The sequence below is a fragment of the Elgaria multicarinata genome, chromosome 1 (genome assembly GCF_023053635.1).
Source record: "Elgaria multicarinata webbii isolate HBS135686 ecotype San Diego chromosome 1, rElgMul1.1.pri, whole genome shotgun sequence".
NCBI classification, from domain to species: domain Eukaryota; kingdom Metazoa; phylum Chordata; class Lepidosauria; order Squamata; family Anguidae; genus Elgaria; species Elgaria multicarinata.
The window spans coordinates 165,329,612-165,354,339 of record NC_086171.1 but is presented as its reverse complement, the minus strand read 5'-3'; the positions used below and the strand labels follow the sequence as shown (position 1 = coordinate 165,354,339).

At 45.0% G+C, this 24,728-nt stretch overlaps 1 protein-coding gene across 6 annotated transcripts in view; it reads right to left on the bottom strand.

Annotated features, from left to right (window-relative positions):
- The window catches only part of ATP2B4 (ATPase plasma membrane Ca2+ transporting 4), a 256,117-nt gene that overhangs the window by 78,234 nt on the left and 153,155 nt on the right, over positions 1–24,728 (bottom strand). For all 6 annotated transcript variants that reach the window (XM_063142032.1, XM_063142062.1, XM_063142023.1 and 3 more), the window contains exon 2: positions 20,624–21,225. In XM_063142032.1, the coding sequence (XP_062998102.1) occupies positions 20,624–20,819 (196 nt within the window). In that variant the 5' untranslated portion in view covers positions 20,820–21,225. The remainder of the gene's footprint in view (positions 1–20,623; positions 21,226–24,728) is intronic.

Sequence of the window (24,728 nt, the reverse complement as noted above, 5' to 3'; positions counted from 1 at the left end):
TCATGTAGAAGATGTATCATGTAGAAAATGTATCTTGGGTGAAGTAGCCCACAGTCAAGGGAGTTCTCTCTATTAGCACAGAGGTGGGGAGAAGGTAGATCTAGATCAACTGGTAGATCTCTGAGTAATATGCAGTAGATCAGCAAGGCTGATTTTACTGACTCCCAGTAAAAACAGCAAAAAGAAAATGATTTTACCAGCCCAAATTAGGCTGTTGAAAAGAAGAAAACTTTGGGTAACCCCAGCTAAAGGACCACAAAAATGGACTTTTGTGAGAAAGGGCTGAGCTCACTTCAGTACTGAAAATGAAGTTCTTGACTCAGAACGCGCTCAGAGGCACTCATTAATCCTCTGGTCAGTGGACCTTGGAATTCTTATAAAAACAAAAATATAGATTAGACAACCTGAAGTGGGGCCACCCCCAGAATGAGGGTGCTGGCAGCAAGGAGCTGGCAGTGTTATCTTGGGTAGGGTGGGGGGGAGAGAATGCATTCAGAAAAGAAAGGAGGAGATAAATGCCTGCAAATATTGAGGGGGAGGCATTTCTTTTTCAAAATTACCTCCAGAGATAAACACATTGATGTGCCACCTCCTTCCCCCACCCAGCGACAAATATTAGTAGCTTTGCTTCATTGGAGTTTCCAAATTCCCAGGAGAATTCATGCCTTGCCAACCCCCTTCCGTAGATATGAGACAACCTGAGTTCCATAAAAAGCTGTAACCCACTGATAGCGTTAAGAATCATGTCATAGAACCTAATGTGAAACCCCTAAATCCTTCTACTGACCAAAGTATTTACACATCAGGGTACTTGCAACAGATGCAAAGTACCTCAATATGTATTTCACAAGGACAGCATTCTTCCTCAGGGACAAGGGATAACAGACATTGGTATTAATTAAAACAACAACACCCTTGAACAATATGCTGCCTGCCTGTGGCAGTGTAATGACCACAGAGATGCTTAATCATTATACTTTTTGTTCCACCCTTCCCGCAAGGCGCTCAGAGCAGCTGTACATGATTCTCCCTTTCACTCGTTTTATCCTCACAACAACCCCTGTAAGATAGACTAGGCAGAAAGATGATGACTGGCCCAAGAATTTTAACCTGAGTTTCTCTGGTCCTAGCCCAACTATGGCATACCAGATTTCATTTGGTGATATCACCAAATAGGCTAAGCCCCGATGAATGGCCACACGTTACTAAGTAGATGTGATGCCTCTCAATATAGCAAATGACTTGCCCAAGATTAAACAATAAAACCTTGGCAGAGAGAGAGAGAAACTGAACATATCTCGAGTGCTTTCCCACAGCGCTAACCACAAAGCCGTCTGCGGCTAAGAGCTACACAGATTCATTCTCTTGAGAACTACCACTGTGCCTCTTTTAAGCCTTTCTGATGTAATAATTTCTAGGTCCACCTCACACTTAAGACACTCAGAGCCAGAGACTTGGCAGCTCCCACAATGCTTTGCTTGGGCAGGAAAGGTCAGAAGAATGCCCCTACATAATAACAATCTGGATGTCACTTTCATTGACATGTGGGATGCCGCTAGAGGTTCCCAGCAGGAACATAAGCTCAGGAAAACTTGCCAAACTCTCTGGCTGGTGATATACATCTCTCCCCAACTCCTATAGATGAAGGGGGAAGGGAAGGCAGAATCTTGTTCAGCTAATGGAAGCTGCTGCCCTAAACAAATTTATTTATTTTATTTATTTATTTATTACATTTTTATACCGCCCAATAGCCGAAGCTCTCTGGGCGGTTCACAAAAATGTCCAGTGTTAAGAGAGAAATCAATTTTCCTTTTATCCAAGAGCAAGCACATCAGAGTAGATGGGAAACATAAAAGATGGAACCCCTATAGAGAGAGAAAAGACCGACCATAGTACAGCACAAGCTGTTGTATCTTCCTAGCTCTCTAAAAGAGAAGAGAGCAGGTGGATTCCAGATCCACAGAAAGAAGAGACTGTGACATTAAATCACCCAAGACCTTTTGCTAGTACCACAACAACATTTTCCAAGCCAGTCCTTTCTAGGTCTAGAACTCTGTCAGGGCCAGAAGCAGAGATGGAACACAGACCTCATGGGGTTTTTCAGGCATTGTCAGGGACCAAAGGCTGAGTGGGAAGCGTCAAGGAAGATCAGCTTTCCCACAAAGTAACACAAAGTGTAGGACTAAGTAGGGGCCTTCCTAGACCTGCCGGTGTAGCCGAGGCGTGCTAACGTTAGCGCGCCTCCCCCACGCTTCCAGACGGCGGAGCCGCAGGGAGGACGCAAGCCCTGCGGCGTCCACCATTTTGTTTGTTTGTTTGTTTAAAGGGGCCGCGGGTGGCCCGAAGACTCCGGGAAGGTAATTGGCTTTTTTATTTTTTATTAACAGGGGGGTGCGAAGGATGGGAGGGTGGGTGGCACGGGGGGAGGGCGGGTGCGATCGCGCCGCCGCCGCCCGATCGCACCCGCCCTCCCCCGGTGCCACCCACCCTCCCATCCTTCGCCCTCCCCTCTCTTCCCCCCCCCATCGATGGGCACAGTGCTCCTATGAGTGCTGTGCCTGGTCCGCGGCTTTTCGCGGCTCCTCGCGAGTAAGCGAGGAGCTGTGAAAAGCTGCGTAAGTCTCCACACTTCCCCCAGCCCCGGCCTGAGGCCGGAGCTGGGGAAAAAGCGTGCCATAAGCGACTTAGCTTATGGCGCGCTAGACCAGGCCTCACTGCGGCCTGCCGCCGGATTCCCCTGTGCGTCATCTGGACGTACAGCAGGGAAACCGGGTTGGAAGGTGCGCTAAGGCCTGGTCTAGCAAGGCCCTAAGTTATTCATTACCAAAAGGTATATAGTAACAGCCAGCAACTTGGACAGCTTTGAAAGTGGACCAATTTAGGCATAGGGCTATCAATGGCTACTAGTCATGAGGTGTATAAATTATAAATGATAGCACTCTTTATGAATGGGAGCATGTTCCCCGCTTTTTCCCTAATGAAGCATGTTCAGTGAAGAATTATGTAGGATTGTCCAGAACTCTTTTCTGCTCCACTTTCTAGAAATCAAACAGATAGCGGGCTGCACTCTACCAACAGGTACAGGAATAAGCAGGTATGTAATCCACTCGACTTTAAGAATGAGTCCGACTTTTCCTACCCCTCCCACCTTGCTTAAACTCCTGTGTGTGTGTGAGAGAGAGAGAGAAAAACACACATTAAGGGCATGTTAAACTTTGTACAAACATGACCCAGAGGTTGCAATTTGAAACAGTTTCATCCAGTGGAGTGATTTTTTTCAATGGGAGTACATACAGTGGAATTTACTGGAAAAGCCTGGAAGTAGGGTCCTATCAACTACTGTTTCACAATCCATTCCTGGGAAACTTATTTTAATGTTTAAACCTAATGCAAGCTTCTCCGTGGGATCTCCTTCACAGATATCATTTGCTTAATGCTCCTGTAAAGGAGAAAATTAATGCCAGTGCAAGTCTCACTCTTGAGGTGTAGGAAAGTAATAATGAACGCTGGAGTCCCTTGTCAGTATTTAATACAAATACATCTTGAAGCTCATATTCATCTCCCCATCTTGGATGGTCTACGTTTCCACCACAGTTTTCAGACTATGGACCAATTTGCAGCAGGTGCCAGCTACGAAGTGTGCAGCAGGTCTCCTTAAAACAATCTAAACAAGCTCCCTTCCCAGTCAGGCATGTGGTCCCTGCTCATGATCTAACCAGAAACAGAATTAAAGGAAAACAACAAATGTGAACAGGGATCCTTTAATTACATAAAATAATAATGACATAAATAAATAAATAAATCCAAACAAATAATAACAAAAAACCTAGTAAGTATGTAGATAGTAAATAGGTGTATGCATGATTTAAATCAGTGAAATTTGAAAATGCTTAATCTATTTAGGATGTCCATTTATAAAAGATGTTTGAAGAGAATTGTTTAGTCATCCTCCATTTGAAGTTGTGCACAGAAAAGCCAAAGCCTATTGTTGAGTATTTTTGCTTTTATTAAAATATATTGCTTTTTACAGATTTGTTCTGATGTTACTAGGCCACTGATGATGACTTTTGTGTGGAAGCGCATTTGGCTTATGTTGTAGCATATTTTACTTTATCAGACCTACTGGATGATGATGATGATGATGATGGTATTATGAGTTTCACATATGCCAGTGCCTCTCCTAGATGTTAAAAGGAGTTAATGAATATCTCATGTGATACGATAATGAAGTGTCTATTTTTGTGTTGCCTCCATAGAGGATACTTGAATTTGTCAACAGACGTAGAGAGACATAATTTTTTGCCAAGAAGGCACCATATTGTATCAGTCATCACAGTAGTCCTGCCCTAGTTCCCAGAAGTACTATTCTTTTAAAAAATGTCTTGGAAGACTTTTAGAAACTGCAAAAGCAGGAGGGTAAATTAATGTTTACATCAGCCTTCCCTAACCTAGTGCCCTCCAGAAGATGATGATGGAAAGTCTGGCACATCTGGAGAGTGGCAAATTGGGGGGAAGGATGATGTAGACATTAGAAATATGGAACAATAAAAGCTGCTATTTCTTGGTTGAACTATATTTGTTCTGATTAATAATAAATATATTTTCCTTTGCTACTTATTACACACATATTCCATTGCCTCACTGTGTCCTCAAGCGTGGGATCACGTGGTCTGTTGGGCTGTTTGGTCCAAGTGTGCCATGTGGACGATCACCCTCCTCAATCAAGTTTTTGATCCCTTGTATCTTCAGGGGCTTGCATTAGACGCCCTGTGACATCCTTTTCAACTAAGTATTCTGCGTCCACACTGTACCAGTACAGTAGCAAAACAACACAAAACAAAGAAGCAAACAGTGGAATCAGTCACAACAAAAAACAAACACACAAATTGCCTAAGGCGTGAAAAAGCAATTCAACTGAATACATATGTCACCCTTTATGCAAAGTGCAGTGGACAAAACCAGCAGAGGGATAACTGAGAGAGGGCATAAGGACATGTCTAGCCTTGCTAAACCAATATGGTAGGTTCCCAGGTCCATGCAACATTTCTGTCTGACAAATACTGTGTTGTTTTAACACTGCAGTCTCTACCATAGGATAAGAGAACATACTGTAAAACCAGAACTGTGAAATCCATCCTTCAAACTCATATCAATACATATAGTTGCAACATATCAATCTTGTAAATAATCCCACAAAAGTTACTGCCCTGCTATGAAGTCACAAAGAAGAGGGAGCCCTGATTCTGTGAGGAAAGAATGGAAATGCAAGCTACTAGCTTCTCATCAGACTAGGAAAGCAAGTTGTCTTCTACCAGGTAGGCTGGAAGAAGATAAACAGAGCTGCATTTCCATGCTAGCCACAAGCCCCCTCTCCAGTCAACATGGAAACCAAGCAGGCAATAGGGAGAGAAAGAGATCTGTCCCTCCACTGCCAGGCCGCTCACTGACCTGCATGGAATTCCTAGTCACCTACGGCAACCAGGTGAGTTGTAATACAGGGTGGGCAGAAAGTAGGTCTCCAGATGTTTGGGGCATCAGTTCCCATCATTACTGACCATTGGCTATGCCTGCAGGGGCTTCTGAGTGTTGATGTCCAAAACATCTGGAGATTTATTTATATATTCACCATTTATTGCACTTATTTCCCACCTTTCTTCCATTGTGGAACTCAAGGTGGCTACATGTGGTTCCCAGGTGGACTCACATAAGAACATCGCCTCCAAGCACTCACCAGACCCGGACCTGCTTAGCTTCAGCAAAGTGGCTACCTTTTGTGCCTTCAGACCATGTCTTGGGACCTATTTTGAGACCTACCTTCTAGTCACCCCTGCTGTAATATATGTAATAGTGTCTGCCAGTCCAGGATTGAACTCACACCTCATGTGAGAAGCCATAAAAACAAAGGACTTCAACGTGACCACAAGAGCTGTGCTTGGATATCACTATAAACTATAGCAACGATTGAACAAAGCCAATGGCCACCTGTTGTAGTGGGAGAGAAAGAGAACACAATGCAGCAATGAAATCCTACTAATTGGAGAGTGGAGTGGGGGGGGGATTGCATTGTTAATGACATATCCAAGAAACTACACTAATTTGGGGCTTGTGGAAATGCTGTAGGCATTCAGTAAGGCACCAATGCAGAGAAGGTGTTAAATTAGATTTTGGGGGGGAACAGCAGAGAATTCATGTTAATTGCAGCTGCTTTTAGAATCTTGATCCTGATGTCTGCCTGGGCTTTAATTTGTTACAAAGAAAGCGGAAATCATCTTTCCTTCCTTCCTTCCACCCTTTGTTAGCCTTGGACAATAAATCTTTGGACAATACATCCTTGGGCTTGAAATCTCTCTTCCAAACTGCACATACATATGTCGTTCTCAGAGGGAACAGTTACAAAACAAACATGATCAGATAAGAACATATACCAAGCTCATGCCAAAGATTAAGGATGCAATCCTATCAAACTCTGAGTCTTATGATCATCCCATGCAGGACGGGAAGAGCAGCAGGGGTGATCTTTGCCTAGCATTTTTCACTTAGATGGGCTGTTTTGTTCCTGTTTTGCTGGGGGGCTATGGGGGGGGGGGAGGGGGGAGGAAAAGAGGCTGTAGAGGCCTCAAGATAGCTCGAATCTTGGCCCCTCCTCCCTGCCCAATGAAATACCCCCTTTCCCCCCTTTCTGAGCACCTGGCATGGTTCTTTCAACACTGGCTGCAAGGGGGCGGGAGTTGGACCTTTGACTCCTCTTCCAAGGTCAGAACACTGTCTCTGACCTCAGAGGGTGGGCTCCAAACAATCCACTGACTCCTCAGAAGCTGTCTAAGGGCCATAGAATTGCTCCCTCCAAAATTTAAAATCCATAATTGGAGCTGATGAAGATGATGAAGTGTTCTGGAGGACTCAAAAGCTTGCACATTTTTGTAGAATTTGGATAGTCCCAATAAAGGCTTTTGGATCCCCCCTTTCATACTAGCAAGGAAAAGGCTGAGAGGGAAGCCAATGATGAAGTCATAAGTGGGTAGACCATGTGTAAGAACTAAAGGAGAATACGGGCTGGGGTGGGAGTTTAAAGGTTTGAGAGAAAAGCAACAGATTTATAAGTAAAGGAATAGCTCTTGGTATTGTTTGTTTAAGGATAGGGACTGCTCATTTTATCACTGAGCAAAAACTCCATCCAAAATTGTTTCTGAAATTACTTTTTGGATTGACAAGGTTAGCTGACTAGACAGGAGGATAATGATCTCCTCCGGTAAGGCAAATAGCGGAGAGCTGGGCAGGTGCATTGGCCTTGCTATTATTTATTTATTTATTTATTTATTTATTTCTATACCACCCAATAGCCGAAGGTCTCTGGGCGGTTCAGGCGAAGCCACAGCTGCTCTGCTGAGCCATGTCCTGAAAGGGCCCTGATCGTCATTATTCCAAATACACTTGGGGACATGTGTAACTAGGTAAAAGCACTTCTGGCATAATTAAGAAGAAGAATTCATCATGTTGTAGAACTGTTCCTGGATTGCAGACGTCAAGTTCTAGATAGGGTTGTCAGAGAAATTCACAACAGAATCAAATGAGTTTGGATTTTTATGAATCTGACCCATGGATTCTGCAACGGACCGGCTTCCGAGTCACATGGATTCCATGGATTTGAGGACCGTTGCTGTTTTTTTATTTTCTGAAATATTATGTAAATTTAGTCATACAAAAATATGTAAAAACAAAACAAAACAAAAACAGCAGAAATGTGCATTTTCCCCATAGGTTGAAGCATGAAAATGCACATTTAGCAAGGGAATGTGTGAATTTCAAGAGGGGTGTGTGTGTCTGCATCTATGCAAGTGCAAATGTGTGCAAAAGCAAATTTGTGCAAATTTGGGAAATTGGGAAAAATCTGATTCTGTCAATGAACGGACGATGGAATGAAAGGCACCTGGCAATCCATGAAATGCAGACAGAATGGTTTTACAAAATCTGTAATAATCCCTAGCTGCAGGAGAAGAAACTACAGGAAGAATGATCTCCCAATTTCTACTTTTTCTTTTCATTTAAAAGAAGCAGAACAAAACTCCCTGCACAAAAATGGCTAGATTAGAATGCTTCTCCTTAACCTGCCTGTTTTCTATGTGAAGAATATGAAATATGAAAACAAATATGAAAACAATCAATCACGTAACCTCTCACCTGCAGTGAGAGTCCACAAATAGTTTTACCACATGACGTGGGAGGGAGCTAGGGAACAGTGCTCATCTGAGACATTTTGCTGCCTGAAGCAAAGGACAAAAAAGCCACCAGCCTCCATCCCATGTACAGGAGCCAGCCAGACTGGCAGCTGAATCTTACTTCAACACTGGCAACTTAACAGTATTCTGCACTGCACTTGAGGGCAACAAGCTAGTAGGGCAGGCCATGTGGCACACACAGCTCTGTCTCGTAACCCCACAGTGCTGCTCCCTTCCCCACCCCACCCCAGTATCTGTTGCCTGAGACAGCTGCCTCACTCTGCCTAATGGCTGGGCCTTCCTTCCTAGGGAATCGAATGGTAGTCTGGTTAGAGGCTAGTGTCTTCTAATGGGCTAAAAGGCTTGGCAGCCTTCCCCAACCTACTAGATGTTTTGGATGGCAACTCCCAGGATTCTTGACCACTGGCCATGCTGGCTGCAGCTTCTGGGAGTTGCTATCCAAAACATCTGGAAGGCACCAAGTTGGGGAAGGTTGGCTTACGATTTTCAAAATCCCGAACCCCTGTAAATTTAATTAAAAGCTTTAAATTTTCTTTAATTGCATTTAAAAGCTGCAAAACAGGCTGGGATTGTGTTCAGATGCAGCTTCCCCAAGCATGGTGATACAGAAGGATATGGGAGAAGGGGCTAAGAAAGAGACAGAGGGGTGGAAGAGAGTGGGCACCATTGCTGTTACTGCCAGTGTGTGAGTCAAGGTTATTCTGGCTGACCCTCGTCTCACCCCAGGGAGTGAGAGAGTTTTAATCAAAATTATTCACAGTACAAGACTTTGAATCGGAGAAGCAGCCATCTTTGACATACCACTTCCCATTTCTCCCATGGAAGGGCCATGGCTCAGTGGTAGCGCACATGCTTTGTATGCATAGTATCCTGGGTTCAATCCCTGGCTTCCTCATGTAGGTTTGGAAAAATTCCTGCTTAAAACCCTGGAGAGCCACTGCCAGTCAGTGTCAACAATACTGGGTTAGATAGACCAAGCAGCTTCCTGTGTTCCTCTCTCCCCTTTCTCCAAGCCAACCCTGTTCACAAATGCCAACATGAAAAAAATCTAAATTATTATTTTAATCCTGCATTAATACTAATATCAACCATCAGAAACTTTTTTACATTGTAAAAGAATCTTAAGACTCTTTTTTTAAAACAAGAGCCTGAATTTTGGGTGGCTTATTCACTTTCCCTCTTCCCCCCGTTTCTCAGATATATTACAACAGTCCAATTTTTAGGTTTCTAGTAATATAAGATTTAAATTGAACATATGCAAAATGTGAAAATCTCAACATTGATTTGAGGGGGGGGGAGGTGGTGAAAACCATTACAAATACTAGCAACCATGTCCAACTAGAAGTACCTAAGACCTATGGGAAAGGAAGCTGCAGGGCAAGGATGGATACAACCCAAAGATTCCAATCTCTGCTTCCAAATGAGAAATCTTTGTGGAAAACTTGACAGCAGAAGATCCTTAGCTAATCCCAAGAGTTTTTAGAAGGTTCTAATCCTGTGAGCTCATCATAGCCCAAATTACAACAATGACTCAAGTGGAGAGGAACACAGGAGTGTTTAAAACATACATCCTCTCTGCACAGGCACCCTCCCCCAACCTTTGTGTCCTGTAGATGTGTTTCCGTAATTTCCAGCCAGCAGCGCCATTGGGAATTATGGGAGTTGCAGTCCAACACATATGGACGATCGCAGGTTGGGGAAAAGCTGTTTTACAGAGGATTCTGCAGGGCACAGAGAAACACATTCTGGCCAAAGCTAGACAGGGCAAAATCCCTGTGCATCCACATGATGCACAAGGGATCCCAGGATGAGGGAGGGATGATCCCTCCCTTGCCCCGGGATCTTGCCCTCCCCTTTAGGCCTGGTTTTTCTGCGGTCTTGGGCTGAGCCCGAGACCGTGGAACGTGGGGCCAGGCACCGCGGTTTGTCCTGGCTCCTCGCGATTCCTCGCGAGAAGCCGGGAACTGCGCCCATCGGGGCGGGGTGGAGGGAGCGGGAAAAGAAAATATTTTTAAAAAACCACTCACTTTTTGCGCACAAGCGTTCATGCGCTGCTGTCCCTTTAAGTAAAAAAAGAAAATGGCGGGCGCAACACCTCTCCCTCTGAGGTTGTCGCACGCCGCGTGTGTATTGACAGGGAGATCTTGCAATAAAAATATTGCGGGATCTTCACTCCTCCACCCCGCTAGACTGCTAGGTTTAGCTCTGTCTTCTGATCTCCATTGCTCCAAGTCGCTATGCAGAGTCTCTTAGCAAACAATGAAATGAATTTTGTGATCAGAGAACGGCATGGAGAAAGCTATTGATCCAGATCCTTGACTCTTGAGAGAGGAGCAATTCTAAACTATGAGCCAATCCTTGATAGTGATAATTAAACAATGAATGCCACACTGTCTTGATCTGAATAGGGTTTCTGGAAAGAAATGTGAATGCAAATTTTAAAGGCCTAAAATAATGCACTGATGAGGGATTGTTAATCATAATTCAGTCTCTACTGCAGTTTGTTGGGGATAACCTCAAGCTTGTGAAAATGCCTTTACGTCAACTAAAAGCAACCAAATCCAGAGCTTATAATACATTGCCTTTGCTCTGGAACACTTTGTTGCTCTCCAGTGGGCTCACTGCTAGGTATGGAAGGGCAAAAGCAGCAAAACCGGTACAGAAGGGAACCGGGCACACACACTCCGGGCAGCAGGTGTGCTTGGCTAGGATTCAGAAGCATTGGTTGCCCACAGAGGACTCTTATATTTTAATAGAGAAAGACAGAGAATCTCAGTAGACAGTTGGGATCAAAAAAATGGATTGAATAATTTCCTCATTGCTTACAGGGAATTTTCTGGGCCTTCCATTCAACTCTGCCAAGCAGCATCCAAGTCTGGCATGCAGTGCTCATCGTGTCTGAACTCCAGAGCTCTGTCCAGATAGCAGTGTCCCCAGGGCTGATTTTGTGCCAATGCACAACACTGGAAGTGGAGAGGAAAGAAACCTTAATGAAGAGGTTCCAGCTGGCATAAGGTGCTTGCTCTTCTGTTTCTGTAGATTCTGCTGGCCCCCAGTTTTCTATCTGGATTAGTAGTGATCAATGCAGGAACAGAGGACTGCTATAGGCCCTGTGTGACTCAGCAGGTACCAGGCATGTTGGATCCATGCACCTGACATTCAAAAACCAAACGCTCTGTCTGGGAATGGCCACAGTTTTGCAAATCCACCTTACCCACAGCTTACATGGCCGCCCCAGAATTTCAGTTAGCTTCGGCCCATTTCAGATGGAACGGGAAACCTCAGCCCTGCACAGTTCCCCTTCCCCTGCCCTTTCCTGGCTGCAAGAAGATCACAAGCATCCACTTTTAAACAAACCACAAGCACCAGAAATGCCATCTAGAGGGACAATAGCTCAGTGGCAGAGCATCTGCTTTTCATGCCGAAGGTCTTGGGTTTAGTCCTCGCAATCTCCAGCTATGGCTAGGAAAGAATCCTGCCTGAAAACCTGGATAACTGCTGCCAGTCAGTGTCAACAGTACTGGGCTAGATGGACCAACACAGTATAAGGAAGCTTTCTATGTTCCATCAGTGTTAATAACTCCTATTCAGAAGCCAGGCCTCCCCACTGAGGCCTCAACTGTGCTGCCAAATCACTGGCGGAGACTGCATGAGCTTCCCACACACAATCAACACCCTGCTGAGAAGGAGGATACCAATTGAGTGGGAAAGACCCAAGGAACAGGCCCTTCCCACATGGTTTTAATATTCATATACTCTCCAGGTGTGTGGGAATATAACAAAGTGAAGCCGCTCCCACACTCTTGGTGCGTATGCAAAAGAAACCGATGTCAAATCCAGTTCCTTCCCACCCATGGCCTGCAGCCTCCCCTGTCTGCCAATAATTTCTCAAAACAACTAAGCAATGTCTGGATAAATCAAGCAATCTCTCACTTCCACGGACTCCCAGATGGGTTGCATGAAAAACCACGCTCCTTAGAAGGTAAGAGAAAAGATTCCTGTAGGCAAAGCGAAAAGCTGGAGGGTGGTTGAGGGGGAAATGAGATCGGGAACAGGGGTGGTGGTGGTGGGATGTAACAGATTATTTTCCCAGGCCACAGAAAACGTCTGTTCACATCAGGCCTTTGATGATGTGGAATACCTCATTACAGGCAACAAAACCATTTGTACCTGCCAAGGTCAAAAAGTGGGACAGAGGAAGAGGGGACGCATAGAAGGGTAATAGCACAGAGCAGGAAGCACATAAAAACGGCGGCAGGCGTGACTCTAGCTTACTGAGTTATTTTGCAGCAGCCTCAAATGCACTGAGAATAGCTAGCAGCAATAAACCAAACGTGAGACCATTTCGGAGCCCATAAGGGAAGGAGAAAAATACAAGGGTGAGAGGGGGAGGTAGAATTGATGGCCAGAACCTTGGTAAAGACGTAACCAGGCCAGTGACTAGGCAACTTTGCTCATATACTCAGGGCCCAACTTTGCCCCCAACTGCCCAGCTGGAAGCCCGTCCTGACATCCCTCATGCCACAGGCCAATCTGGGAACTCAGAAGTAGGTCCCAGGACTGAGTGAAAGAATGCATTAGTAACTGGGTAGCAAACGTCTGTGTGACTTCTTTCTCCCTGCCCTCCTAGTCTAAGGAAGGTTCCAGGCTGGCTTGAAGTATTATGTGGGGACTCTTCTGGCTTTGTTGGGAGAAAGGCAATGGGGAATAAGCTGACAATGGAACTACAAGGTGGGAAAGGATGTGGAAGGGAGTCACTAAAGAAAAAGTACTCTTGGACAGCCTTCCCCAAATTGGTGTCATCCAGATGTGCTGGACTACAATTCCCACCCACCCCAGTCAGCATGGTGTCCACAAAGAAGATGCCCAAACAGCATCTGCATAGTGACTGTAAGTTTACCATATAGGCTGTTGCTATGTCATGGATAGTTTCCACTCAGTGTCCAGGAATTTCCAGTAATGGTGTGAAAATTCCTTATGCAATCCATTAGAAAAGGTGCCCTCTGCAGCTGCCCTATCCAGCTGTGGGGAATAATGAATGGGCAAGCAGGGAGAGTGAGGATGAGCATGATAGCTGCATCCCCCCTCCGCATGCTGAAGGGCAACTTTTGCAGTGGGAGGGCTTTTGTATCCGTGATGGCTCCCTGCACGATTTAGAACTGGAAATTGCATGGCTTCACATAGCTCTACCCCGGTTTTCCATCTGCAAATCCCAAGAAGGCCGTGGAACTCTTGAACAGGTGTGTGGAGGCGGTTTTTGGATGGATAAGGGCAAACAAGATAAAGCTTAATCCAGACAAGAGGAAAATGCTAATAGGCAGGGAAACTGGCTGATCTGAGCAGGGGAATGCACCCAGGTCTGGGGGAGGATGAGGCTGCATTCCTCCAAAGGACCATGTCTTCAGTTTGGGAATTCTTCTGGATGTGGTGCTATTGGTGGAAGCACAGGGGGCAGTAGTGGCCAGAGTGCTTATTTCCAGTTTAGGCTGGTACGCCAGTTGCAACCCTTCCCAGAGAGTGTGAAGCTCACCTCAGTATGCATGCACTAGTTACATCCAAGGCTGGACTGCTGTAATGTGCTCCTCGTGAGTTGTATTAATTGGGGCCAGAGGGTCAGAATACACTACAATTTTGTACCAGCTGCAGTGGTTTCCAGGGTGTTTCTGCTCCCTGTGCAAAGTGCTGGTTTTGGTCTCTAAGCCCTAAATGGTTTGGGGCTAGGTTGCTTGAGGGACCACCCGCACCCTTGTAATCCTGCCCGTGCTTAAAGACTAGCATTGGAGGTCCTATGCACTAGCCCAGCTTTGAGATCAATGCGACTGGCAGGCATTAGAGATAGGGCCTTCTGAACAGTGGCCCCTACCTTCTAGAAATCCCTCCCAAGGAATGTGTGCCTGCCCCCTTCAGTTGTTATATTTAAAAGGTCTTTGAAAAGGCACCTGTTCCAAATGGCTTTTAAACGATGTATTATTGGTCATGCTGCAATTTTATTGATGTTTTGCTCTAGGGAAAGTTAGCATTTAAAAGCTTTATTCCAGTACTGCTGTATTTTTATTTATGTAGTCATATTTTTTATTTCTAAATTGTATTAGTTGCTCTATAGCTAAAGGCTCTCAGGGTGATCTGCAATAAAAACAAAGAAAAAAATAGCATCCATGTTTACAACAGAAACAGCACAATAAACAATCAATTAAAAGCAGCATAGGCTAGAAACTAGAATTAAAGAGAACTAAAAGTATAAAGACCAAATTATTTAAAACACAACAGTGGAGAAAGAGAGGATTAAAAGGTCTAAGAGAATAAAGAGGTCTTTGTCTGACGGTTTTAATTTTTGTGAACCGCCCAGAGAGCTCTGGCTATTGGGCGGTATAGAAATGTAATAAACAAACAAACAAACAAACAAACAAACAAAATAGGCACCAGGCAGGCCTCTCTGGGGAGGGTATTCCATAACTTAGGCAAATGGCTACTACCATAAAGGCCTGCTCCCGAGTAGTAGTCACACACCATACTTCAATATTCAAGGGTACTTGGAATGGGACCTCTAATTACAATCTCAGGGTTTGAGTATGTATATATGGGAAGAGATACTTCTCAAGATACTGTGGCCATAAGGTGAGATGGGCTTTATAGGTAAGCACCAGTAACTGAAGTTGGGCCTGGAAATCAACTGGGAGCCAGTGAATATGATACAGGACTGGCATAATATAACACCCAGTTCGAATCAGCACCCTAGCAGCTATATTTTGTACTAAATAAAGTTCCAGAGCATCTTTATGTGCAGCCCTACATACAATGCATTACAGTAATTTAAATGGGAGCTTTAGCCAGGATCAATGGATCCATACTGTTTGTTCGCTGCCTTGAGAAGATTTTGCCTTGCTCACTTGCCATTCCTCCTGGCCCACACTGGCCCAAAGAGACCCACTGAAGTCCCATTGCTTGGAGAAACAAACTCTTGGGCCTGAGCTTGGGTCAAGGAACTGGTGGGTCAAGGAACATGAATGCCTCTCCCACACTAGAGGCATTCAAGAGGCAGCTGGACAACCATCTGTCAAGTATGCTGTAGGGTGGGTTCCTGCATTGAGCAGGGGGTTGGACTTGATGGCCTTGTAGGCCCCTTCCAACTCTACTATTCTATGATTCTATGATTGAGCAGCTACAATGAAATTGGCAGGGAAATGGAAACCAAGTTCAAATCTCAATTCCATCTCAACTGTACCATTAAATCTTGAGCAAGTGTCAACCTAGAATCCAAGATGCTCCTGTCATGGTTCAGAATGCTGAAACCCACTCCCTATCAGAGGGTGTCTCCGAAGACCCAGGAGGATGGGAAGAACCAAGCTCCTGAATCTCCTCAAGAGGCTGTCCTACTACAGAGGGGAAGAGAAAAGGTCCCAGCAGACAGGGAGCCCTCCGTGTATCAGAGACAGTAAGCCTGTATACACCAGTTGTTGGGGAACATGGGTGGGAGAGTGCTTTTGCACCATGTCCTGCTTGTGGGTCCCGGGTCGACAGCTGTTTGGCCACTGTGGGAACAGAGTGCTGGACTAGATGGAACCTTGATCTGATCCATCATGGCTCTTCCAATGTTCTTATGTTCATGCCCTGCTACTGAAGTGCCTCTACCCCTGATCAATGACAACACCTCCCAAGGACTTTATGTCTTCCCAGGAGGACATGATCCTCTTCCTCTCCATTTTATCCTCAAAACAATCCTCTGAAGTAGGTTGGGCTGAGAGGCACTGACTGGCCCAGAGTCACTCAACGAGCTTCGGAGCCAAGTGGGACTTGTTTTTCTTTTAGAAACAGCAGTCATAGGGGAAGGGGGAGAGGAAGGGATCCAAATTCAGACCGTGGGGTGTGTGTGTGTGTGTGTGTGCACATGGGGGGGAACTCACCCTTTCCCCTTGCACCATTTCCAATAAAAAATCATCCCCCTCCCCAAGCTGCTATTTGCACTTCTGTAATCACTTTTGGGGGCAAATAATCATCTGGGTAGGGACATTTCAGCAGGAAAATGTTGCAGGGGAAGGGTCAAATCTCTTTCCCCACATCTGCTTAATTCAGATTGAAGACCCCATAGCTGCTATTTCTAAAACTGAAACAAGCCAAAGCTAGATGGTCATATATCAACTGTTATCATCCAATTCCGGGTTTAATTGACTCTAGACAAGCACTGGAGCAACACAGAGGAAGGACCCTAAGAACCTGCCTTGGTCCATCTAGCTCGGTATTGTCTCTAAATGCATTGACAGGCAGGAGTCTTTCCCATCCCTAGTTGGGGATGCCGGGGATTTAACCTGTGACCCTTTGCATGCAGAGTATGTGCTCGACCACAGATCTATGCTCCTTCCCCCAAATCCCTGCTTGGCAGAGAGCCTTGAATCTGGCCAGTTTTAATCACCCCCCAGCATGACCCCCATGGAGCTATCCATGGTCCTGACTACTTGCTGCCTGACCTGTAACAATGCCATGCCTGGCCAGGATGCTCCTACAGCCCCCAGCCTGACACGGGATCTCTCTGAAGCTGGGAGAAGAGGGGTAAATGCAAGTTGATTGTCAATGTACACAAAATAAGGATGGGCCTAGCTTGCTTCTGCGATGTGACCGCGACACTGGGCCATGGCCCATCCAGTGGGCCACCCCCCAGCTGGATGTGCTCACCGGCTTGGCACAGGAAACACATGCTTCTGTGATCCAGATTTGGCATTTCCACCAGGACAGCCCCCCTTCTCTAATTACATCTTTAGATTGCCTTTCCCTTGCCACTTCCAGTTCCCAAATTGCAGCTGTGAAATATGCTAATCCGCTGCTTACACCACGAAACAAGAGAGCTAATAATAACCTGCAACTTTTCAAAGCACAAAAAAGGGTAGATGTCGGCGGCTCACCCTTCCTAGTGCAGCTGCCATCCCACGCTAGTTGACTCCTTGCGCTGCATGACAACTGGCTGGTGCTGGCCCTGGCCCCGTTTCCTTTGCTTTCTCTGTGCCTGCCCCTCCTAGGAATCCCTGCGTACTCTACGAAAAGAACAAATGCCCCTTCTCTATCTCACGAAGCGGGGCCACGCCTTTTCTTTAAGCCAACTATTGTTTAAGGATTCCAAATGCTTTAAAGTTTCATGGAGCTCTTTCATCAGGCTGTTCAGGTTAAACAGAAAAGGAGAAGGAAAAGCAGGGGGGAAATCCTCAATGCCTTTGAGGCAGGTTGGACATCAGGAAAAACTTCCTGACTGTTAGAGCAGTACGACAATGGAACCAGTTACCTGGGGAGGTTGTGGGCTCTCCAACGCTGGAGGCATTCAAGAGGCAGCTGGACAGCCATCTGTCAGGAATGCTTTAAGGTGGATTCCTGCATTGAGCAGGGGGTTGGACTCAATGCCCTTCCAACTCTACTATTCTATGATTCTAGGTCATATTCCCCAGCCACTGCCATTATCTGCAGACTTTCAGGTCCAGCTTGATGAAGAACTCGGTGAATTCAAAGACTTGTTTCTGGCAATTTGAACACTAGTTAGCCAAAATTAGAAATACGTTTATCATCTGCTCTGCATTTCTTGATCTGGTTAGTACAATTTTTTGATGTGTTCCATGCTTTCCCCCCCCCCATCAACAGTCCCCCACCCCCACCCCACTCCCATGATTTTGGATGATGCAAAGACCCAATATCCACTTTTACAAACCAGACTTCAGACAGGAGTAGGAAGCTTGATGACTTGGTCTGCCTGTATGTGATTTATTTCTATTCTTCTCTGCATGTTAGTTAAGTCTCAAGTCATTCTCATGAGTTCTCTCCCTCCTCCCACCACTTAAGAAAAAGTCTTCTGCTGAGGATTTTACAATTGCATGTTTAAAGTGTTGTTAGTGCAATAAGCATGGATTGTATATTCTTTTATTTCTCATCCTGGTAATGATTTCCAAAATATCATCAAACCATAGGAGGTGTCTGTGTGTTTGTGAGGCCACAATAAAGATAAAGATTTAACAGGCTCCTCTAATGAATGATAATCATAATGTCTAATTCACATGCTTTTTATCTGCATTTTTGGACCATGAAAGCAGAGAATTGTGTCCCTCTTCAAACCAGCACAGTTTGCAACAGGGGTGTTGAATTTTTTTTCAGCCCAAGGACCAAATTCCATTTTGAAGAAGCTCCCACGAGTAGGGTGACCATTTGGAAAGGAGGACAGGGCTCCTGTATTTTTAACAGTTGTACTGAAAAGGGAATTTCAGCAGGTGTCATTTGTATTATGCAGCACCTGGTGAAATTCCCTGTTCATCACAACAGTTAAAGCCGCAGGAGCCCTGCCCTTTTTTGTAGCTGGTTAACAGGACAGGGCTCCTGCAGCTTTAACTGTTGTTATGAACAGGGAAGTTCACCAGGTGCTGCATGCATACAAATGACACCTGCTGAAAGTCCCTTTTCTATGCAACTGTTAAGGATACAGCAGCCTTGTCCTCCTTTCCATATCGTCACCTTACCCAGGAGCCACAATCCAGTAGTGGGTGGGTCCAAATACCCCCAAATACCAGCATATTCCAACTGTAAACTCTTACTGCCAGTAACTAAGCCTTAGGAGAGGCATTTCAACTTTTCAGAATGAGGGGGAAAGTGCAGGGAAACCACCAAATTATTGGTAGTTGTAGGTAAGGGGAAAGGCTTTCTGGGAAACCCCCAAGAGCCAAATTGGGACTGCAGGGTGACCAGTTTGGCATCTAAACTTCAAGCGCTACACCCCTGGTTTACAGAACATTCTATGCTGCCATATCAATGCCAGTTCCGAATGGGTATCAATGGAGGGCTCAAATTAACACAACAACTCAAGCAGTCACACCCTTCTTTTGTAACACACTACAGGGAGAGGAATTCTACATTTACATTAAAGATGTTCCTGCTATGCAATGCCCCATGGATGCCATCATCATATTGGGTTTCCTGGCAGGAATATTTAGGAACTGGAAAGATCCCCAGCTACAGATTTTCTGTTCTGTGTGAAAGGGACAGGTGGAAGCTACTCCATAGAAACATCAATAGTTTTTGTTTTTCAAATGTAGATCTTCCCAAGTTAGATTTAGAGAACACATTTGCTTTTGGAGACTGTGTACACTATAGTTCATGACATCCAAGTGCTGGCAGCCACGTTAGTGAGGAAGCATGGCCATACACATTATGATGGACTCAGTAGTACCCAGGGTTTGCCTTCAAATTGCTAACCTACCTCCAATTCTTCTACATTTGCACCCCTTACTTGCTGCGTCTTATTCTGCCAGCATCATATATTATTTTAAAAGACAGGGACCCTAGATTAAAACTGGTGACATCACTCAAAGAAATCCCACAGCCTTTTCTGTTTTCTCGCACTATTCAACTCTTTGCTCATATATACAGTTCTGGAATTTGCACATCCCACTTTCTGTGCCTGGGAGAAGAGAGAAAAAAGGCAATAAAAAGAGCCAGGCCAGGAAAGAGATAACCTGTTTGCCAACACTGCTGTATGGGGCCCTTTAAGATGTTACGGAATTTCATTTCCCAGCCCAGTGGAGCCCAGTGACCAACATCCAAATCACATTGGGGTTGTGGCAGCTGCTTGATTGCTTTGGCCTATTGCTGCTCCCTGCTCTGCAACACATTCACACTGGCCAGAATCAGCCAGTTTTCCACTCCCTATGAACCCATGTGGTGGCATGCAAAAACTGGCAGCTTTTGTTCATGGTGATGAGTCACGCAACCTTCGAACGGCCAAGGAAGAAGCTGCCATGGACTGAAGAAAAGGAAGGGAAGGGAGAAGCAGCCGTCACGAGCCTGGAAATTCTTAGAACTGGCCTTGTTCTTTGTTAGTGTATTTAGGCTGCAAACCTATGCATGTTTAGATGGGGAAAAAGTCCTAAAACTCCCAGCATGCCTCAGGCAACCATGCTGGTTGGGGAATGCTGGGAGTTGTAGGACTTTTTCCTGTATAAACATGCATAGCATTGCACCCTTAGAGGCTCATAGAGACACCCTTGCAGTAAAACAAATACATTTTACCTGTCAGACTTCACACAATGCAAATTCATTGCACATAGATTATTAACCCAGCAGATGATTTTCCTCTCCCATCAACAGCACGTACCATATGTCTCTTCAGAATTTGTCTAGCAAATTATCTTTGCAGCAAAGAAAAAGAAAGACGGAAAGAAAGGAGATAGCTCTTGCTGCCAAGCTGTATAATTTTTATGCAGATTACTGGTCCCCAGTGGGGCTGATTTATAGAGTCAAACCTAACCATATAAGTCCATGTCTTTGAACTGGAACTCATTATTGACTGGCAGGAGGAGCAGCTTCAGCGAGAAACCACTTTCCACCAGTCCCCTGGAGCCCACAGGAACCTCTCCTCTCCTTACCTTCCACAGGCGAGGTCTTCAGCCTCTTGCAAATGTTATGCACGCCCCCATAGGTGTCATTGATCCGGGTCACTGCCTCTGAGCTGCGAAGTTCCATGAGGTTCCGCAGGTCCATAACAGAGCAACCAAATTCCCCCTCATGGCCGCCTTCGATAACAGAGTTCCCCGGATGGTGATCTGCAGAGTTGTTCGTCATCTTGACAAAAACGGAGCGGGATTCAGCGAGAGATGCCGGGCACTACTTTTGTCACTTCTCTGTCTCTTTCCTCTATGAAGTCAGAGCAAGCGATGCAAACTTTAGAGCTCCACGCAGAAGGCAGCCCTCAAGTTGTCTGGCCTGTAGGGCACCAGGGACAAGATCTCTGGGGGTGGGTAGGGGGAGAGGATCCTGTGTAAGATGGCTGGGCAGGAGCGGGAGGCTGTGAGGGCGGAGAACCAGCACTTCCTTCTGCAGTTCCCCAAGTGAAGCTAGCCAAGCCCAACTTCTTCCGATGAAGGTGTAAACAGGACGTGCATGTTACTGTGGGAGCAACCTTAGCAACAACCAGCCGGCATCTCCCAGAGAAAGAGATGGGTTCCCTGGATACTGCCTTCAACCGAATCTGCAAGATAAGGATTTGAAACAAAAATTATAGTTAATAAGAGGCCCAAGAGACTGGCTAATATGCACATGGGTACGATGGATGCAGACATGACAGCGCAAGTAGCGATAGCGGGAGGGAAATTGCTGGGGATGTTGCTGCTGGGGAATTTTGGCTCCCTAAAGGACCTCTTAAGTCAGGGGTGCACATCTTTTTCAGCTCCAAGGACTAGATGTGATGCTGGTTTGGGGGTGGGGGTGGTTAGGGATCACCCAGACATGCGCATCCCCCCTAACACACACACACACACACACACACACACACACACACACACACACACGTGATCCTGGTACTGACAACTACTTCCTCACTGCTAGCAGTGGTGGGGAATGATCGATCTGTATGAGGAACTCTGGGGCTGGTAGTGGAGAGTACAGGCACTGTAGAAATTTGAGGGGGGATTTAGTGGTGGCATCCTGGAGGAAGGGGTGCAGTAAAGGCTTTGGGGGGTCACATGCAGGTTCTGGGCTCCTGTTTTAAGTGGACTTGAATAAAGTGACTCCATTATTTTTCTATGAATGATAAGTTCACCGAATTTGGTTTGCATCCTCACAGCTTTTCGGTTCAAATGGCCCTGCTCTCAGATACACTAACACATCCCCAAACACCACTTGATCTGATCTTATTTAGGTCCCCAAAAGGGCACCAAGCACTTGAGAGCCTGCTTTTTAGAATATAAGCTCATTAGAGAAAAGATAGCAGGACACGGTGTACAAGGAGTCTGATAGATCAGTTACTCCCCTGATCCCAAGGGCTTGAGGCTTAATTATTCTGTAAAAGCCAGAGTCGTTTATGCCACATTTCTAGATTCTGGATACAAGAAGTAAGGGGCCATGATGTGATTTGCGAGTTTTAAGACCCCAGTTTTAGCTCAGAGCAATTTCTCCCAGCAATTCCTGTAAAAAAAAAATCCAGTTCTGAAATATCTATTTAACAAACTCCTCCTGTGGCTTCAGCAAAGCAAAAAGGAGCCAATGCCTCAGATTTAGATCAGCCTGTCTATTCAAAGGAGTTAATGTGATGAACGTCCCTCCCCCTTGTGGGGAAAGTGATGGGCAACCCCTCTGCCTGCCACAATCCTTCTCCCAAACTTGGAGCTGGGAAGGAGAACAAAGGAGTGTCTTTGCAATAGGGCTGTACTTTAGAGGTGCTCAGAGAAGCTTTGAACACGATTCAGCCCCAATCATCCTCATGAGCTTGGACTGGGGAAAGGGGACCTGGGGATCTTTTCTGATCTCATATTGCCCTTCAGAGGTGCTTTGAGCATCTCTGAAGTTCAGTGTGATATTTAACCTACCTTTCTACTTTTAAGAGTGCTCAATGCAATATTTTTGAAACACTACAAAATAACAATTAAAAATAACAGTCTCTCAAAGTAACAGATTGTGGTCAAGTTTCAAGCCTGCACAGGTTGCATTTCCATCCATAGATATTTACTCAAAAGTAAGACCTATTGAATTTCCTTGGTTCTTGAAAAGCAACATACTTGCTTTTAGATTTTCCAGTCTCAGCACTCTTATGTGTGCTATGTATGCCTGCTCTGTCTGTCCCTATAGTTTCCTGCAAGGCCCACCCAGAGGAAGTCAGTAAATTAAACCCAGGGGTGGAGGGTGGGATTCCATCAAGTTCAGCTGAGAGTGGTTGTTATAGAACATGGACCTGCCAGGAATGGTGAGGCCGAGTTTCTGGCAGACCCAGCCAGGCAACATTATGGCCTGTTAATCCCTCTGTTTTGTAGCCTGCAGGAGCACCTGCCTCATAAAGCAAATGGGCACATGAGAACTGATATTATGGTCTGCCACTTCGTTTGTCTTTAGTAGTCTGTAGTCCAGACTTCTTCAGAAGTAGGAATAGTGTTATGTGGTTGGGTTCAGCCTAAATTATCTCCAGGGGTCCCTTACTCAGTGCCTCTGATCGCAAAGATTGAGGATTTCCCCCAAGTCTGTAACTATTGAAGTTACTAGGCCTGTTGAAAATAGATTTTTAAACATAAGCAGGAAAACAGTGAATACCCCTTTTAACTTGTTAAATCAATGAAAACATGCCACACAAGAAGTCTTTTAAGATATGAATGGTTTATAAAGAAAAGTAAATGCAAAAGTACATCAGATACAGAACTGAAATGTCAAACATGCAATGATTAGAAAGAAAATACATGTGCATAGTATGCAAAACATGCTACAGTTTAACTGTTTCTAAGGCCTATTAGAAAAGCAGTGAGTAGGCAAAAAACAATGTTGTAGGCCCAGAAGCACTTTGTAAAGGTTTCAAAGTTGTACTTAAAACTTACACCAGCCCCAAGCTAGTTAAATGAAGTATTTGAAGTTTTCAACTTTATAGGAGTATGGTCCAAACTCTTAGAAAAAAGGAAGGGAGCAGTATGTATGAATTGCTGGGGTGTGTGTGTTAAAAGGATTGTATAAGATACCTATTCAAAGGAGAGATCTGAACACCAGGTTATCATGGATCCAGAGGAACGTTGAAAAAGTTCTCTCCTAGAAGCTAGGGTGTAGAACTCAGCAAAGTCCAAAGTCCAAAAATATTTTAAAATGAAAAGTTCTTTGTGAGCAAAATCAAATAGGGGGCGAGCCAGGTGCCTGGGTCAGAGAAGCTGGTCTTAGGAAAAGATAGCCCCAAATAGTCTCAAAGCCAAGGGAAAACTTGTTCCAAAAGAGAAAAGAGGACTCTTCTTTTCTCAAAAAGGAGGCAAGAACCAGGCTGAGTCTGCTTCTCAGACTTCAGGCAGCAAAACGTTCTGCTCTCAAAGAAAGCGAGGCCTGCTTATGAACTAAAGTTTCACTCCCATTCAATTCCATAGCTTCTTTATAGTAGGGTCTAGTCACACTGAGGGGATTGCTTGTCCATGTGCACACACACACACACACGTCACAGAAATGCTTTTAATCCAGATGGCAGTTATTCCCTCCTCCCCATCCCCTGCTCCTCAACATTCTGAGTGCCACATTCTGAGCTTCCATAGGCTTTCATTAGCAATATAAAAAAAGTAAAAAAAAGTAAATTGAAAGGCTATTCCATCAAATATAAGATAAAAAGAAAAAGATATCATCAGGATTTTAATTAGGTAAGCCCTCACATGATCACAATGGGTGGACAAAAAAATTGCCACTTTTTTTTAAACAAACACTTTAGCCAATGGAGGGTTTCCCCACCCCCACCCCCAACTTTAAACTGCCCTCCTTCCCTCAATCTTTCACCAATCTTTTTGAAATTTTCAGGTGATGTAAAACCAACATTTCTTTCTGGCAAAAGTAAATTTCAGGAAGATCGATGAAACCTTTTTGATTTTACAAATGTTAGAATGACCAATCCCCCGATTACCCTTTAACATGGTAGAGTTCTTTCTTTTCTTGTTGAACCTTAATTAAGGACTCACGGCTATGCATTCTTAAATAATGTTAAAAGCATAGTGGCAGCTCTCCTAGTTGTAGCTTGTCACCAGTGAT